We start from the raw sequence: 19,767 nt of genomic DNA, 5'->3' as shown, positions 1-19,767 counted from the left end.
GATTATGATGACATGGACTGTCTGCCAAGGAAAGCTGCGGGTTGTGGAGAGAGCCAGGATATGTGAAGCCATAAGTGCATCTGGCAAGACCAGAGTGGTGGAGCTGCCCAAGCCCTTTGGAGAGCACAACTCACGTCCACGCTGTATGCAGAATTAGCGGACCTATCTGCCTGGCTGGGTTTGGGATCTCGTCTTGGTCCCATCCTTCTTTATATGTCCTTATTCCTTCCTTTCATAATGGTCATGCTTACTCTGTGCAACTGAATAGAGAGGAACTAAATAAATTTTGCATTTTGAGATAGACATGAGCTTTTAGGGGCCTGGGGCAGAATGTTATGGCTTGGATATGGATATGAGGTGTTCCCCACAAAGATCCTGTTTCCATGAGTGAAAGTATACTTTTGGTCCTCTAAGTCATTTTTGTTGAGTATTTTGTTCATGCTGATAAAAAGTGACTAACACAGAAGTAACAAAAGCTGTAACAAAAGCTCCTGTTAATGCAGGACTGTTCAGAGGAGAAAAGATTAGATTATGAGAGCTCTAACCAAATCAGTCCATCCAAGTTTGAATAGATTAACTGGGTGGTAACCATAGGCAGATGGGTATGGCTAGAGGAAGTGGGTCCCAGTAGCATGCTCAGGAAACATGGATCTTTCCCTCTCTCTCTGAATGCAGTGAACGGAGCACTGCTCTTCCACCATGCACTTATGCCATGAAGTTCTCTACCACCTTGCGCCCAGAGCAATGGAGTTGGCCCACCATGAACTAAACCTTTGAAACCATGAGTGAAAGTATACTTTTGGTCCTCTAAGTTGTTCTTGTTGAGTATTTTGTTCATGCTGATAAAAAGTGACTAACACAGAAGGGATGAGATTGGGAAACCTTTTCTTCCTAAGAATGAGACCCGGAAAGTGAAGACCCACTTACTCCCCTGTTATCATGAAGCCTGGGGATTCTACTTCCACTTTTCTAACCCTGGAAGACAGTATGGAGTAGGCAACTAGTGGGCCAGGTTTCTGTGACAAGGTGATGCAAATGCGGTGGCTCATGACACAAATGTACTGTCTCCCAGCCGTGGAGGCTAGAAGTCTGAGATGAAGGTGTTGGTAGGACTCTGCTCTATCTGATGGACCCTGGGGGAAATCTTCTCTTGTGTCTTTTGGCTGCAGGTATTTGTCAGCATTCCTTGGTGTTACTTGGTTTGCAGATGCCACTTAAAATGTATGACATCTCCTGATGTATCTTCACGTCGGCTTCCCTCCATGCCTGTCTGTCTGTGTCCACATCTTCCTTTTCATAAGAGCACCAGTCACACTGAATGGCTCACCTATTGGCCTCATTTTACCTCCATTTGCTCCTATTTCCAAACATGTCACATTCTGAGGTACTGGGGGTTAGGAATTCAAGATATCTTCTTGGGGGTTGAGGGGACACAATTCAACCCAGACCACAACAAAGAGAATCTCCGTGAAAGATTTCTAGAGTCATGACTCCCTCAAATCTAATCTACCTCATCTCTTGAATTTTGAGATAAATTTCCTAATTATTGAAGTCAGTCAAAGTCAAGATGTCCATTACTTCCAGTCAATGCCTTCATGGCAAGGTTATTCAGGTACTTCTGATGAGATTAGATAAGGACAATGATGGAGGACATTGGGGACCCTGGAATGAACCACAGAAGAAGAAAGAATCTGGCATGTGGTACCTGACAGTGTTCGAGGGTCATGGGTCTGCTAAGTTTCAGCATTTTCATTCATTCTTCCTGTTCCCTAACTGCCTCGCAGAGCAGCCTCCACCTGCCTTGGGTCTTGGAACTTCTCTGACCAATGCTGATTTCTGCACCCTGTAACAGGTGCAGGGCCAGGATCCTGATAAGATCCTTGTATCAGCCCAGACTATGCCCCAACAATATTAATTACTCATGCACCTTGGTGTCATTGAGTCCTGCAGGAATTTTGTGATGAACTACCCCTGATGCCTTTCCTTCCAGGCATGGGTTGACAAAGATATTTCTATTCTTGGCAGTCAGTAAATATTTCCTGACAAACTGACTTCCTTCCGGCATGTTTGCCAGGGTGCACTGGGCCCTAACAGATAATGGTTGGGAGGGGCCACAGATGGCTACAATTCAGTTTTCAAGCTGTGTAGCATTGGGTGGGTTGCACAAACACCATGCTTCAGTTTTATCATCTGTAAATAGAGTTTTCATTTATCGTATTGATTGTCTATTATTGCCATTTTAAAAATGAATGAAGGTCGGACCAACTAAATGTCACCCAAGACCATATGCATAATCAAAAGCGTTTAAGCATGATTCCGGAATCTGTGCATTTTCCCAATCCCTAATACAAGAAGAAGGAAGAAGAGTGTTTTAAAAGTGAGCTAAAGGGTAACTTGAACATCCTGTGCGTCATATAAGCTTATGAACATTGGATCAAATTTTGGTCAGCCATCTATTATTTTTGGTGCTTCATCTGAGGGTCACTGCACTGGGTGGTCCCTTAGTGTACCTGGGCTGCTGCTCTTTCTGCTCCTCCAAATTTCTCTTCCTAAAACTGGCTGGGGAAAATGCCTTCATGTGTCCACACCAGGCCATCTTAGAGATTCTGCAGCAGGCTGCTAAAGCCCAAGGTACAAGGGGGTCTAATTGAACCAGTGTCCAGTTCTACCTCTAGTCTGATGAGCTTTCACCAACTGGGTGGCTGGATCCAGACCAGGTGGAGAGACAGCCATAGTAAAATGATTTCTCTGGCACCAGTCCTGAGCCCACTCTGCCAAGCCAAGCTCCTGCCTCTGCCTGACCCGTCCTTTCTGCAAGGCGAATGCTCTGCCACCCTGTCTCTCACACATGCTTCCACAGTTCATTTTTCTGCACCATTCCACAGCATGTTCCTGGTAGCCAGCCCCCAAGATGGCCTGGACTAAATATGTCAAGACAATATGAAAAACTGTGGGTTTTCACAATTCTTATTTTACTTTATGGTATATCAAGTGATTTTTCTTACAAAGAATTTGTTTTCCTAATGGGCTGTGCTTCCATCGATGCTATAATTAACACACCCTCTCCAAGCATTCAACCACCAGATGAGAAGGAAGACGGCTTCAGGAGCAGGGAAAAAGTGAGCCCTAGAGACCAGTGCTGACGACAAAGCTGGTGTTGATGCACGTGTTTGAATCATTTCTCCTAATGCATCCCTAGCCAGCAAGGAGCACCATGGATGGTGCTTCATTTGATTAGGAATGATCATGACTCTCTTTTACAATTGTAAAAATTTGAACACTTCTTATAAAATAATTTGATTATTTTTTTAGAGCTTTAACTTTTAATGATGCTCATATGCAAGGAGCAATCCAGCCCCTCCCCCAACTGCACCCGTTCAGGATGTCAATGCTGTCAGCAGCTCAGTTACTGATTAGGGGTGCAGAGCTGCTGAGCTGCTGTCATCAGGATGGTCCAGTAATCATGCAGAAGGACACAGCTGAGTCATGGGCTGTCCAAAAACGGAATGGCACTTGATTACTATAATGGTTGAAAACCAAAGTGAATGCAAAGGGATTTCGTCATGGGGGATCTAGAAAGCATCCTGTCTGACACAGATGGTATCTCCAACTTCAAATACAGAACACACTGCATAATCAAACCTTAACAAAGTGCTTTCTAGGTCCAGTTGTATGTTATTATTTGGTACACATGACACAGGAGGAAAACACCCTTTCTTTCCTGTACTTTGGATATGAAAACAATATAAAGCTCAGTGAATGATCTGTCCAGGGTCACACAGCTAAAAAGTGATAGAGCAGATCTATGCTAAGCCTCAGGCCAACATCATTCTAAATAGAGAAAAATTGAAAGCATTCCCTCTAAAAACTGGAACAAGACAGGGATCCCCTCTTTCACCACTTCTGTTTAACATAGTTCTTGAAACACTAGCCAGAGCAATTAGATGAAAGAAATTAAAGGGATTCAGATAGGAAAAGAAGAACTCAAATTAGCACTATTTGCCAACCATATGATTCTATACAGAGAAGACCCAAAAATTCCACCAGAAAATTTCTAGAACTCATAAATGAATTCAGCAAAGTAACAGGATATAAAATCAACACCCATAAATCAAAGGCATTTAAAGCCTCTGAAAGAGAAATGAGAAAAACTACCCCATTTACAATAACCTCACACACACACACACACGCAAAAAAAAAAAAAAATACTTGGAAATCAACTTAATGAAAGAGGTTAAAGACCTCTACAATGAAAAGTACAAATGCTAAAGAAAAAAAAATAAAGAAGATCTTAGAAGATGTAAAGATCTCTCTTGTTCTTGGATAAGCAGAATTAATATTGTCAAAATAAGCATGTTACCAAAAGCACTATACACATTTAGTGCAATTCCCATCAAAATCCCAGTGACATTTCTCAAAGAAATAGAAAAAGCCGTCATGAAATTCATCCTGAAAAATAAGAGACCCAGAATAGCCAAAGCAATCCTTAGCAAGAAGAGTGAAGCAGGTGACATCACAATACCAGACCTTAAACTATACTACAGAGGAATAGTAACAAAAACGGCACAATATTGGCACCAAAATAGACTTGTAGACCAATGGTATAGAATAGAGGATGCAGACACAATATATATAGTTATCTTATATTAGACAAAATATATAGTTGTCTTATATTAGACAAAAGCAGCAAAAACTACATTGGAGAAAAGATAGCCTCTTCAACAAATGGTGCTGGGAAAACCAGAACTATATAGGCAACAAAATGAAATTAAGCCCCTATCTCTCACCAGGCACAAAACTCATGAAATAATCTAAATCTCAAAGCAGATCAAGGACCTAGGACTTAAACCAGAGGCCCTGTGCCTAATAGGAGAAAAATAGGCCCTAATCTCCATTATGTCACATTAGGCTCCAAATTCCTTAATAAAACTCCTATAGCAAGAATTAAAATCAAGAATCAATAAATGGATGGATTCAAACTAAAAAGCTTCTTCTCAGTAAAAGAAACAATCAATGAAGTGAATAGAGAGCCTACAGAATGGGAGCAAATTTTTACCACATGCACATCAGATAGAGTACTAATTTCTAGGGTATATAAAGCACTCAAAAACCTTAACATAAAAAAATAATAACCCAGTCAATAAATGGGTCAAAGAACTGAACAGACATTTCTCAGAATATGATATACAATTAATCAACAAATATATGAAAAAATGTCCAACATCTCTAGCAATTAGAGAAATGCAAATCAAAACTAAGATTTCATCTCACTCCAGTCAGAATGGCACCTATTAAGAACACAAACTGAATAAGTGTTGGTGAGGATGTGGGGGGAAAAGGCACACTCATACATTGCTGGTGGGATTGCAAATTGGTGCAGCCAATGTGGAAAGCAGTATGGAGATTCCTTGGAAAACTGGGAATGGAACCACCATTTGACCCAGCTATACCACTCCTCGATTTATACCCCAAGGACTTAAAAACAGCATACTACAGGGACACAGCCACATCAATGTTTACAGCAGCATAATTCACAACTAAATTGTGAAGCAAACCTAGATACCCGTCAGTAGATAAAAGGATAAAGAAACTGTGGTATACATATACAATGTAATATTACTCAGCATTAAAAGAGAATAAAATCATGGCATTTCAGTAAATGGATGGAGTCGGAGAATGTTATGCTAAGTGAAGTTAGCCAGTCCCAAAAAACAAATGCCAAATGTTTTCTCTGATATAAGGATGCTGATCCATAATGGGATGGGGGGCATGGGAGGAATGGAGGATCTTTCGATAGGGCCAAGGGGAGAGAAGGGGCATGGAAGTAGGAAAGATGGTGGAATGGGGCAGACATTATTTCCCTAAGTACACGTAGGAAAACACGAATGGTGTGACTCAACTTTGTGTACAACCAGAGACATGAAAAATTGTGCTCTGTTGGTGTGATGTGAATTGAATTGCATTCTGCTGTTGTATGTAGCAAATTAGAATTTTTTTAAAAAAAGTGATAGAGCAGGCAGGAAAAATAAGACTTGTGTGGCAAGAAGTGTAGACTTGTGAATACAACACCTTCCACACAGAACCTTGGTTGGCCTCCTTACAACTCCAGAATTTAATTTATATTTGCTAAAGGTTCTTTTGTGTGTGTGTGTGTGTGTGTGTGTGTGTGTGTTTGTGTGGTTTATTTAGTGGTGATATCTGATCTGACCTAAGGCTGACTAACTGTTTTTATTTATCCTGTTTGAAGGTTGGTGTTCTGCTATGGGAATATTAATGTGCTGATTACAGGGTATTGATTCAGATGGCTCTGGGGGTGGTAAGTACCTTTCTAATATCTGGGAAATTCTGTACTCCACAAACCATCTGGCTAAAAGAGGTTTTGGGTAAGGGATATAAAATCCGTGAGGTGAAATGAGAAGAGATGGTAAAAGATGAAGATAAGACATGAAATCAAGATACGACTATAAAGAAAGAACAGAACTACCCCCCCCCCCCTTAGATTCCCTAAGCCTAGAACAATGGCTGAACCTGTGTGACTTCAGTAATGTGTGCGGAATTACACTGGAAAGGATAAACCATGACAAGAACAATCCTAGTGTCACCAAGTAAAACATGGCTGTCTGCTCTCTTTAATTACCTAGTGAGGGGCAGACTGAGAGGATCCGGGCTTCGTGATAGCACTTTCATCCTTGCTTGTATCCCTCCATCCTGGGAGGAGGAGCTCCCCTCCTGTTGGCAAGGCTTTGCCTGGCTGCCCTCTCCTGCTGGTCTGGTGCATAGCCAGGGCACGTGGTTCTCTGGAGGGAGCTGCCGCCATGGACCCAGGTCCATCTCCCACCCAGCCAGCCACGCTTACAGGCACAGCTGCATTCATAGCTTAGTCCCTCTACTCAGAAGCCTCCTTGTTGGGGACTGAGCTGGGGCACTTTTCTCCATTCCATGAGCCCTTTCTACTTTCTGCCCACCCACCCCAGGCTATAAAAGCACAGAGGACTGCTCAGCAGTGAACCGATTTTCCTTCTCCCCAGGTCTGCCTGTGCTGATCCACCGACCTCCCCCATGCAGTGCAGGGAAAGGGAGCCCTGGGGAGCCCTGGACTACGTTAGCCTCTGCAGCCACTGCCACGGTGAGTGAGCAGGGCCCTGACTGGGACTGTGATTGGCTCGTGTTCCTCAGGACCACCTCGACGCCTGAGGAATCTCGGTTCCAATGCTCTGAATATCATCTTCCAGGACCCCAGAGCCCCTTGCCTTCATCCCCTGAATCACACACGTCTTTGACCACACCCTCGACTTGCTCTCTCTCATCAGTTAGACAAGCTCCCACTGCATCCATCTTAAAGTTCCTTGGCCTCGAGTCTCTTCTACCACTGACCGCTGTCTCCCTTCACATTCTGAAGAAGAAATGCTCACCCAGGCCTTTAGCCCATGCTGTCCCCGGGACCTGGAACATGGCTCCCTTACTCTTCGTTTGGTGACCTCCAACTGTCCCTCAGTAACCACTGGCCCCAACAAACCTCCCTGGACTCTTTGATCCCAGTTCTGGTCCTTCCCTCTGGGTCCATGGCCTGGTCCAAGGCCAGAATTCAAACCCTGTGCTTATTTACTAACTCCTTCCCTCAACAGCAAATTTTGTGAGGGCAAAGAACTTAGTTGTGTCCATGTGTTCAGGATTCCCCAAAATCCTGGCTCTTCATAGTCACTCAACCAAAGCTTAGGGATGTATGGATAAATGATGGAAGGATGGACTCCAATTTAGCAGAAAATTAAACACACACACACACAAACACACACACACACACACACACACACACACACACACACACTCCAAACTGTATTAGTCTATCCACTGGGAATACTGGCCTTTTTGCTTTCAAAGCTTAACATTAAAACATATATTTTATGCTCTTTACTCCCCCCCACACACATAAGATTATTTTTGCCATAAATAAGGCTTACGATTTCAACTTCTGGTGAAAATACATATGTTCTTTGTTTTGGTCCCCATATATTTTATGTTGCTTAAATTTATTTTTTAAATATTTATTTTTTAAGTTGTAGTTGGACACAATATCTTCATTTTATTCTTATATGGTGCTGAGGATCGAACCCAGGGCCTCGCATGTGCTAGGTGAGCGTTCTCCCACTGAGCCACAATTCCAACCCCATGTTGCTTAAAGTTCCATGGAGATCCTAAGTCCCCATTGACACCTTATGTCTACATTTTGGGATCTTTCTAGTTAGCCAAATTTTCTATGCAAGTTCTACTTATGGATTGATTTTTAACTTGCTTTCCAGCCTCTCATTAGAATGCAGAGGTATGAACTAGATATTTCCTAAAGAGACTTCAAATTTGAAGTCTATGAATTTTATTACATTAAAAATCCAAGGCTTCCTCTTAGATTATGCCTGATGTAAAATATATGACCTGTAAAACAGATAAAAATGTGACCTCTCTCACACAAACAAATGGAAATTTCACTCTAAAATTCTGCTATATTTTAATTTATAGGTACAAAGAACCCCAGTTTCTATTTTTACTGGTTTCAGCATATAATTATATTATTTCCACAATTTTAGAATTGATGAATAATCTCCCAGTGCTGAAAATATGCTGACAACACCTGCACCCCATAGAAGGGAATTTTAAATATTAAAATTTAATTATCTAAGTTATCAAAAATATGACAATAGTTTTAAAACCACAACTAAAGTGAAATTACATTGATGTTAAAAATTATTACTAGAATAAGCATAATGAATTAAACTGACTGCGGTTTTAATTCTTACCCTTGGAAACGTTGTAAATCTGTCCAGTTCTTCAACAAAGCAGAACATTTGCAAACTAATTGCCGACATAACGATCAAGAGGCTGGCAGTGAACACAACCAAACTCCCGAGCTTTTTTCCAGGACCGAAAATCTTGTACACAAAGTCTTCTAATGCAGGAGAAATCTTAATAAGCCGAACTACCCGAAGAACCTACCATGAGTGAGAAAAACACACGTGTTTGATCATTTCTTCACATACAACCTTAAAGAAATTTGTACTAAAACATCATTTTCTATGGTACTCTATTAAAATCACCTTTTTCTATTTGTGCATTTAGAAACTAAAAGTAAAAATAGAATAACCAAGATACCAATGGTGGTAACCAAGTGTTTAACCTATAATGTGATCATTTAAATACTATTAAATAGTAATGTTTTCAAAATAAAACTGATATTTTCTTATGTTCAAATATCTAAGAAAACTTCTACTTCTACTATTTGTTATATTTAATGTCCCATAAAATAAACCTTTCTAAGTATTACACATTCATAAAGAAATGGAAAAAAATATACTTTTATCAGGGATTCTTTACTTTTGGCCGAGACATCTACCCTAGTATCCATTTTCTCTTTCTTCCTTTAGATAACAGAACTTCCGGAATTTGAGCCTTGCCAGGGCTGCCTAGGGGTAGATCACACTGTCTCTGCACCTACTCTTTGCAGCTGGGTGTGTCCCATGAACCAGGCCTGGGTTTGAGGGATATGAAAGGAGTGATTTGTGCAGCTCTTGGCACATGAAGTTCAACTTGCCCTGAACACCCTCTGTATGCCTTCCCCTGGCCTAGAAGTGGAAATAAATGGAGTGGTGCCTTTGGACCAGAAGTAGAAGGCTTGCAAAGAATATGTCATGTCTGAGCTAACCTGACAGGCCAGTGTTTTGGATGACGCTGTGAAGCAGAGGCACCCACTTTCCCTGGACACGCAGAAACCACTGAAGAGAAACAACCTATCTTACGGAAGCCTTGTATTTTTGGACCTTTGCTATATCTGCTTGTTATCTATTCCTCATATGATAAATAATAATATATATTTGTTTAGAAGTTTTGCATGTATTTATTTTCAAAGAACCTACCCACAACTAATTAATTAATTAATTATTTCACTCACTTATTCATTCAACAAATACTGATGATTATGTGCCAAACATTATATTGGATAAATCTGATTCAGTGGCTATTATTTCAAAAAGCACGTGGAACAGATACAGCTCTTAAGGATTTTTTTTTTTTATGATTGAAAAGCATAAATTGGGCTGGGCATGGTGGTGCACGCTTGTAATCCTAGCAGCTTGGGAGGCTGTGGCAGGAGGATAGTCTCAGCAACTTAGTGAGGTGATAAGAAACTTAGACAGATCCTGTATCTAAATAAAAGTTTCAAGAAAGGGCTGGGGATGTGGCTCAGTGGTTAAGCACTCCGGGTTCAATCCCTGGTACCAGAAAAATAAAATTGGTATGTAAGAAAAAGTTGAGGGAGGGGCTGGAGATATAGCTCAATTGGTAAAGTGCTTGCCTCACATGCACAAGACCCTGGGTTCAATCCCCAGCAACACAAAAGAAAAAAAAATTGAGTATAAAAGCATGGAAAAATGCCATTTTTCATTAAGTCTAAGATGTCATCGATTTTTTATGTTCCTCTAATAAATAAGAATGCTGCCAATTAAAGTACAATGATTTTAGGGCAGATTTCAAATATAGAAATATTAAATTAGAAAACTGTGTTCTTGGCATAAATAAAAGATGATAAGTAGAAGAGTAATAGAATAATAATAGAATGTAAGTAGAATATCAATCAGAAACTAAGTTGTCTGTGAAAGAGGAATGCTATATTTAGAAGATAGTACTGAACAAGAAATGGATTAAAAACTAGATTTTAATTTTTGCATGTACTTGGAGGTGTATAGAACAGGAAACACATTTTATAAACTAGAGTTTAATTGTTACATGTGTAAACAAAATATTTGCTTTTGCCTCCGCAATGTCACTAGCTTCCCTATTGTTTCTGATCTTCCTTCAGTAAATCATTCTAATTCCACCAGTCCTACCATTTACAGAGTATACATACATGGCAGGAAAATTAACTGGACAAATGACAGGAAGTTGTGAAGATGCCACAGTATAGAAGAAAAATTTATGTGAAAAATCAAGCTATTTGAACTAAGCATCCAACCACCTCTCATTTCTCCTGCTATAATTTCTTTTTATTTTATTTTTTAAAAAATTTTTAGTTGTAAGTGAGCACAATGTCTTTATTTTTATTTATTTATTTTCATGTGGTGCTGAGGATTGAACCCAGAGCCTCACCTGTGCTAGGCGAGCACTCTACCACTGAGCCACAATCCCAACCCCCCGCCCTTGCTATAATTCTTGGCATGCATTTCCAAATCAGAACATAGTACACTCAGGTAATCTTTCCAAATAAAAGAAAATGGTTTTATTATTAGAACAATTAATATACTAACACACCAATATCCTAACATCCTAACATTAATATTAAGAATAATAATCTGGCAGGATTTCATTTTTATCAGATTTTTTTCAATCTAACTAGAAACAGCAGAATCCAGGCAAGTATTCCAAGGATAATTTAACTGATTTATAGCTCAAATTTTAGCACTATGTGTTTTCCTTGCTTGTATTAAAATCGTATATAAAATATTACCTAAATAATTTGAATTTCATTCCAAATTCTAATTAACATAGCCTATGCATATCTGTGCAATTCTAATCAGTTAATATTTTATCATCTTGAAGAACAGAACTGAAAACAGTTCCCTCATTGATGATTTGATCAGCATTTTCAAAGGGTTAAATCTGCATCCCAGAAAGGAGAAATTCTTATCAGTAACTCCAGTTGTGCCTTTTCATATTTGCGGATAAGTATACTTTTCTCTCTATCTGTTCCTATAGACATGAAATAAAGCACTTTAGAACATGGTGTGGTTATTTCCAAAGCACATTCTGCTAGTCAAATGCCTAAGTGGGTCTCCTTCAAGATTATTCTGTTGTTTCATAGTGAGATGCTGCACAAATGGCCTGGTTAAAAATATGAACTCTGAAATTAAACTTTTGGGAACTAAGTTGCAGCTCCACTATTTGCTAGATGCACAGTCTTGGGCAAATCATTCTGTCTCTTAAGGCAACAATAACAAATGGGGCAATGAGCTTAGCACAGTTAACAGTCAAAGCACAATCAACCCCTGGCCAACACCCCCATGATTGCACAGGTAAGGAAGAACCAAAGCATTCTGCATGGCTTCCCCCAGACCATGCTACCCTAGGTTCACTGCAGCCCAGGCACACTGACCTTTGTGCTAGTCCTTGAACATGTCAATCATTCTCCCACTCAGGATCTGTGCCCTGTGGTTCTCTCTGCCCAGAAACTCCCCCCCCCCCCCCGGGCCTTGGTGGTTCCTTCCCTTGCTTCACTCAGCCTCTGCTCAGGTGAAATCTTTTCAGAGCAGGTCTTCACGGGAAACTTAGGTAAAATAGCATCTACACCATGATCACCATGCCCTTCACCCTGCTTGTTTCTATCTTACAGCATTTCCGGCACTTGCATTCTACACTCTCTTATAGACTCCTTTGTGAACTGTTTCCTCTCTAGAATTAAAGCTTCATAAATTTCATTAGAAAAATATAAATATGGCCACATATAGAGACACAAATAAAAATCATTTCACCATTAGCATAAATCAAACCATTACAAATTATAATCCAGAAGCATATACAAATTAAAACTGTAAACTTCACTATGATTTGACTACAAGATATTTCATTGTTATATCTTCAAAACGGCTAGAGCCATGCAGGCTAATATTAGATAGTCAGTGAGAAAGACTAGCAGGAAAAATCAGAGATGATGATGAGTAGAAAACTAGAGATGGTTAATAATCCATAACAAGTTGTTTTATTTCTTTCCAGTAATTTTCCCACTTATAGACTTTTTACATATATAGGCACATAAACATACACATTATATAACTTTATGTTGTTTTACATGTAAATAAAGCATAAACATTTCCAAGTTATTACAGATTAATTATACTCATCATTTTATAGTAAAATTCACATTATGACTGGCTAAGCTATTCCTCAATCGTTTATCTTTTAAACAGTTTCCATTTTTATTTTCATAAAAAATTCCAAAAAAAATTCTTTGCACATAAGTTTTGACAGACCACAGCAATTTTAAGGCCCTGAATATATTTTATTCTATACCTTGGCTGAAAGAGCCAACAATATTTTTTGAATTTAGTAGGTCTATAAAATAGATACTTCATTGTTTTGACAGTTTGATACAGCCTCTATAATTATCACTGCCCACCTTAGCACCTCATCTAGTCAGGAGTGTACAAGAGCAGCTAATGACACACATATTTGGAACATACATTTTCTATCAAGAATTTTAAATGTGTATAACTCTGGTAATAGCCATCTCGCCCATGATAACTGAGTCTCAGAATAACATGTCCAAAGGTACACTAGCTGGAATTATTGGAGGCCCAGCTTTTCATCTAGGTCTGTAGGACATTTGCTTTTCATGTATTTACAAATGTTAATACTGTTTGCTAAAGTTCATATTGTTATAAAAATGATAGCTTTGGTATTACCAAAATAAATGAAATTGGAATGTGTTTTCTTTGTTCTAAGGCATTGAAATCTTATGTCTTTAAATTAATCTTTAAAATTCCACTGCCATATTATTTCCCAATTATTTCAAATATCTATTAGGAAAAAATGCACATTTGGTACTCCCAGAATAAATTATATAAATGACTGATTTGAGTCAGAAAAGTTACTATATTTGAGATGTTTTTGGTGATGATATTTCATATCATGTTTTACCATTCTGCCAACAACTTAACAATGACAATGACATATTGCTATTACCTAACAATTACAAAGAAAGCAAATGATTGTTACTGTTTATCAAATAATTATAAAGCAATGACTCAATATATCATAGTTGAAAAATAGCCAATTATTATAAAGTAAGTACCATTATTCAATCATCACAGAGAAGAAATAGTTATTTATAGGAAAGTATGTATGACTAATTAATATCTGTAAAGGTAAATTTTATTATTTCCATTGTAAATAATTGTTGGGCAAGGATATTTATAAGAGAGATATATAGTTGGAATTAAATTCATATTTCCTCTTAAAAGTTTGTGCCAACAGCTTATACAGTTTAAAATTTGCTGAATATGTATAGATATATGAAATCCATATGTATATAAATATGTATATCTATATTCTGCTAATTTAGGAACAGTATGTTAAACATCTGCATTTATTTTTTTGTGAATTTTAAGGAGTTTTAAAAATAATCATTACAATTTATATATGAATTCTTTCTGATATTTAAGAAGATTTCATAGGGCCTCTCTCAAATTCACATTTGGTACATATGAAATATATGGTTAAATACAGTTGTTATAATAATGTGACTGGTATTTAGCTAGAAAAAAATGTTCTAAAGATAAATGGGCATTATTTGCATTACCTGAAAGTATGTGAATTGAGAATGATAAAGATCCGGGTACACATGAAGAGTAGTTCCAACGACAAGTAATAGCTCAAATTTGTGGAGAGATGAGCTAATATATCCAGTGAACCCCAGACACCATATCTTCAGAAGAGCTTCCAAATCAAAAAGAACTGTAAAAGCCACCTGGGGGAACAGAGAGACATTGAAAATGGAATCCAAAACACTCTTTCAACTTATTTCACATATTTTTCAGTACATGAATTTCAGCCATGGTTATGTAAACTAGAGTTCCACAAGGTCAAGAGATAATTTTATTAGAGAGACAAGTTTAGAATAGACCATCTAGAACACAGTAGACTAAAGCTATCTTAGACAATCATTAGAAAACATGTTGGGATTTTGAATGTTTATTATCCAATATTAGATATTTTAAAACCACTGACATTTATAGAATTATACACACAGAAATTCTATATTTTTATATAAATTATATTCTCTAAAGATCATAGTTCTATAATACACATAGTGTATTATAAAGTGATTACTGACCATAATTCAACTAATGTAAAAAATTAAAATATCATTGATCTTTCTATGCTTTGGGGCACACCACATGTAGAGAGATTGGGATTCTATAACAAATGATTTATGTGTGTGTATGCACATGGAAATCAATGAACTAATTACTATCTTATTAATAAGAAAATTAATAATCTATATTACTAATTAATATTCATTCAATGTTTTAATATCCCACATAAATTCATGAATTTACTATCATAGCAATATTATAAAATACACATATTTTAGCATAATAGCATGTTATTTTCCTTTACTTATCTTCTGGGTAAGAATTGTCATTTTATAAAGAAGGTTGTAACTGGAATTTAAAAATGCAATATAAGATTAACTTCTAATTAAGGAATGCAAGGGTGAGTGTTGGGATTACTCATAACACATTCCTCTGAGAAGATACCACACGATTTACTGGAGGACAGGAATAAGGTAGAGCTGGTTTCTTTCTTTTTCTAGGCCCATATGGAATATCAGAAGGGATATTCTTCTGCTAATATTTGGAAAATGTGGAAAAGAATTGAGAGTTAAGGATAGCAAACAATAAAAGCAATGCAGAAGATTAATTTAGATAGGAGGAGTATATTAACATGACTTCTCAAGTCTAACATTTCTGTAGACTCTAGTTGCTTTTAATTTTTAATGGGCATTTCCCTTCTTAAAAAAAGAAAATAATACATTTTACTTTGAAATAATCTTACATACACAAGGAGATTTTAAGCCCCATTGCTCCCCTTTCTCAGGTGAGTCCATTAACATCTTTGTACATTCTTCCTCAACTGTCTCCAGCCTCATCCACACATAGGCAGTCACACAAAGGGGCTTGCACTTTATATGATCTTGGCAACTTGTTTTTCTCATTTGAAATCAAGCTCGTCCCTTTAGATTAAGGGACAAAGATCCTACTTATACTCTTATCATCTTCATCCCCATAGCATTCACAACCTATTTAACTCAACACTCTCCCCCTTAACTCAGTGACCAGTTGTACTTAAAAGAATCACTGGAAAAGATGGTTAAACATTTTACTATTTCAAAAACACAGGTGCACTGGCCATCCTTCTGCATATCAGTATGTACTAAGGCTTTTGTACCTGTAAACAGATCTCCAAACTTGGCATTGCTGGGGCAAAAATAGTTTTGTATATTTTAAAGTTTTGAAAATATTGAGATCATGACAAAACACTATTGTAAATCATTTGTCTTCCAGCAATGTAGAAAAGTTACTCCTTCCAAATCTGTAATAGCACCAGTATAATCAAACTTAATAATTTGTTCTAATCTGTTTATATATGTGTATTGATCACTTCTATTTAATTTCTTCTTAAAGTAATTTAAATTTACCATTTATATCCTTGCCAATATTCTGTGGTATTATTCTGTTTTTCTTATCAGTTTTTGGAGTCGTTGATATTGAGGACATTAATCTTTATTTATGATACATGGTGCAAGTACTTTTTCTCTGGTCGATAGTTTGGTTTTTTAACTTCAATGCAGTTGGCTCTAACATAAATTTTATGTTGTCATATCCATCTTCAACTTTATGAGTTTACTTTTTACATATAAAATTATGATCTTTAGAAGGTTAATATCTATTTTTTATATATAGGACATATGCTTTTCCATTTATTTGGAATATTTTCTATATTTGTAAATAAAATTTCCCATCCATATATGTGTGTATATATGTATTTCTTAAATGTATGCTATATATACACACATATAACGTCCAAATATACATTATAAATATATATGTGTGTGTATACACACAAAATTTCTTCAGAATGCTCAAAGTGGGCCTTGATAATTTATATATAACACGTATCTATATATAAAATATATATTTATTTCTACCGTATATACTTGATGTGTGTGTATGTGTACATCTATATGTGTGTATAAATATATATGTATGTGTACATATATATACACATAAACACACACACACACACGTATATATTTTCACCTAGTTAGTTCCAGTGGACCAGTGGAGAGAAAAGCTAATTGGTTTCTCTATATTGATATTTTAATCCCACCTTATTAGTTTTTTCTATTAATTATAATATTTTAATAAAGTCTCCTGGACTTTATAGAAATATATGTATATCATTTATAAACCAAAAAAGACCATTTAGACTATTCCTTTTTCAAAATTTATTTTTGGAGTTAATTATATTAATGCATTATCTATAATAATATAATTGCACAGTAGTTACTAAATAATGGAGTGCTAATAGCCAGAATCCATAATTTGGTTCTTATTTTTTAAAAAGCCTTTCCTTAGAATTTATATGAAATCATTGAAGTGAGCCTTAGGAATTAACTTCCACCATGTTTAGGGATTTTCCTTCTCTTCCTATTCTACTTTGAGAGATTTAACAATCCATATGTCAATGACCTATGCACTGACTTATGTAACAGCCGCCTTTGATGTTACCCATTTGTCTTATCCCTGGAATAAACTCTAGATGGTAATGCTAACCTGTTGGATTTTTATTGCATGGTATTTTATTTATAGTTTTGCATCTACTGTTATTTAGGAACCTGTCCTTTAATTTTACTTGTTGTATATTATTATCAGATTTGGTAAAGATTATGCTAGCTTTATCAATTACACTGCAGAATTTTCTACCTTTTTTATGATCTATAATTTCTTAAATAAAATAAGAATGATCAGATCTTTGAAAGTAGGTAGAATTTACTAGAAAAACCACACAGGCACAGAAATTTTTGCAATGGCTGAGCAAAATTTTCCATTGTTGTTCTGATTATGTTTCTTATCTCATCCTTTGGTTGTTTGTATTTCTCCAGAAATTCTTCACATTTTTTTCTATATGTTCAAGACCTGCAAGTAGAGTTATTTTTTTTTTCCCCTCAGATAGAATTGGTTCTTCCAGGAAGCCAGTGACATTTACAAATATAGAATCCTTAAACAATTTCTTGGCTCTTTCTCAGACCCCGAAAGTCGAGTAATTTTGAACTCCAGCCCCAGAAGAAGGCAGACTGTGTTCAGTATTTTTAGCAGAGACATCAGTCAATGGTAATGGTCAAGCCAGGTTATGGTCATTATTTCCCTCTGAGGAATGGGCTTTTTCCTCCTTTTCTTGTGGTACAGACCTCACGTGTCTGGATGCTATCAGGGTCTCTTTCTAACATCTCATCTTGTACAAGTTCCAGCCCCTTCTGTTCTGGGGACACCCCTAAAAATTGCAAGTTCTAGTAACAGGGAAAAGCAAATGTTCTCAGGCAGCCACTGGCTTTGGGGCTTATTTTCCATTCTGGACTTATGTCATACTTACCTTTTGAGAACTTTCCTTAATTTTTTTCTATATTCTCTTGAGTATTTGAAATATTTTAATATTTGGGGTGTTCTGTGGAAATGATTTTTAGCCACACTTTGGAGCCACTTTGTATTTTCTTTTTTTTAATATTTATTTTTTTGTAGTTGTAGTTGGACCCAATCCCTTTATTTTACTTTTTTATTTATTTTTATGTGGTGCTGAGAATCAAACCCAGGACCTGCACATGCAAGGTGAGTGCTCTACCGCTGAGCCTTAACCCTAGCCAGCCCCCTTGTATGTATTTTCTATAGGTGGTATATTATTTGATATTGTTTAAACACAACCAGATTTCTATGTCTTTTACTAGGAAACTCATCCTGTTCATATTTAATGCACCAAAGTTAAATTTCATTGTGTGCTTCCTGTTTATTATTGTCACAATATTTCATCTTTCAACTTTTTCTTGCATGGTCGAATATTTGTTAATTTCTTTTTCTCATTGTTAACTTCAACATTCTCCTTGGCTTTTTTAATCTCCCAGTTTAATTCCTGATGATTATAAATTAACCTAGAATTTTTTTATTATTGCTTGAAAATTGATTTACTGGCTGGCCAATCTGCAAACTTCATAGTACACCCCTGCCCTTCCATTTTTCATTGATTCAGTACCTTTTTTATACCCCAGTTTTGCTGGAATAGCTTACAAATTTATAAATAGTTTCTGTCCCTTTTTTTATACAGTTTTTAAAAATGCTTTATTGGATGGATGGTGCTTGCTGTGGACCTATACTGCTGCCTTTTAAAACTAGGAAAATAAATAGATCTCTCAATTGTTGTGGTCACTTTTCTCCCTGATACTCTCCTCAGTTAACATTTACTTGGAAAAAAAATAGGTTTTAAGTAAGAACTGATAACAGTAACTAACCATGTTAAATTTATGTTATGGACCTGTTTGGAAATTTAAAGAGTTGAGGCTAGTTGGATTGCAAAATTAGATTGTTTATGTATTTAAATTTTAAATGTAGTTGCCATATACATAATACAATTGGACACATTGTTTCCCCTTTTCTCAGGGATTTTTATTCAACATATTCATGGTCATCTTCCCCTAGATCCAGAGCTGGGCACTTTTTAGGTTCTTCCCCGCACCTACTCTCTAGTTGTGTGAATTGTGATTTACTTATCCCACGGCCTGCGTACTTTGGAGTGGCGTCCTTACACAGGGGTAAATGTTCCTAAGCTGTCATCCTTCCCTACAGAGAAAGCACCTCTAAGTCAGACAAGTGCCTGTTTGTGCTGCGCTGACTCCTGGGCTGAGGTCGGGTTGGTTTCTCTCAGTGCTGTGTGTCAATCAGTCCCCTGCATCCACCGTCCAGAGTTGCTTCTGCATCAACCAAGGCATCTTGTATTTATGTTGCTTCTCTATCTTCCTTAAAGTTGTTCAAAGAATGGCAGAGGTCTTTTTCTTTATGCCTGCCACCTAGTAAGGGCACCAAGGTTTTATGCCGAAGAATGTGTCTTCTTCCATTTAATTCCTCTGAGATTTAGTGACCCAGCCCATTCAATCTGAAGATTCATGTTTTCCTGCCATTT

General features: G+C 37.1%; 1 protein-coding gene across 2 annotated transcripts in view; it reads right to left on the bottom strand.

Moving 5' to 3' along the window:
* Nalcn (sodium leak channel, non-selective) overlaps positions 1-19,767 on the bottom strand; it is a 278,563-nt gene that overhangs the window by 136,790 nt on the left and 122,006 nt on the right. For both annotated transcript variants that reach the window (XM_026399552.2, XM_077792082.1), the window contains 2 exons: positions 14,336-14,503; positions 8,790-8,981 (listed from right to left, as the gene is read on the bottom strand). In XM_026399552.2, coding sequence (XP_026255337.1) covers positions 8,790-8,981; positions 14,336-14,503 — 360 coding nt within the window. The remainder of the gene's footprint in view (positions 1-8,789; positions 8,982-14,335; positions 14,504-19,767) is intronic.

Source organism: Urocitellus parryii, chromosome 2, assembly GCF_045843805.1.
Source record: "Urocitellus parryii isolate mUroPar1 chromosome 2, mUroPar1.hap1, whole genome shotgun sequence".
NCBI lineage: Eukaryota > Metazoa > Chordata > Mammalia > Rodentia > Sciuridae > Urocitellus > Urocitellus parryii.
This window is presented reverse-complemented; position numbering and strand designations above follow the sequence as displayed.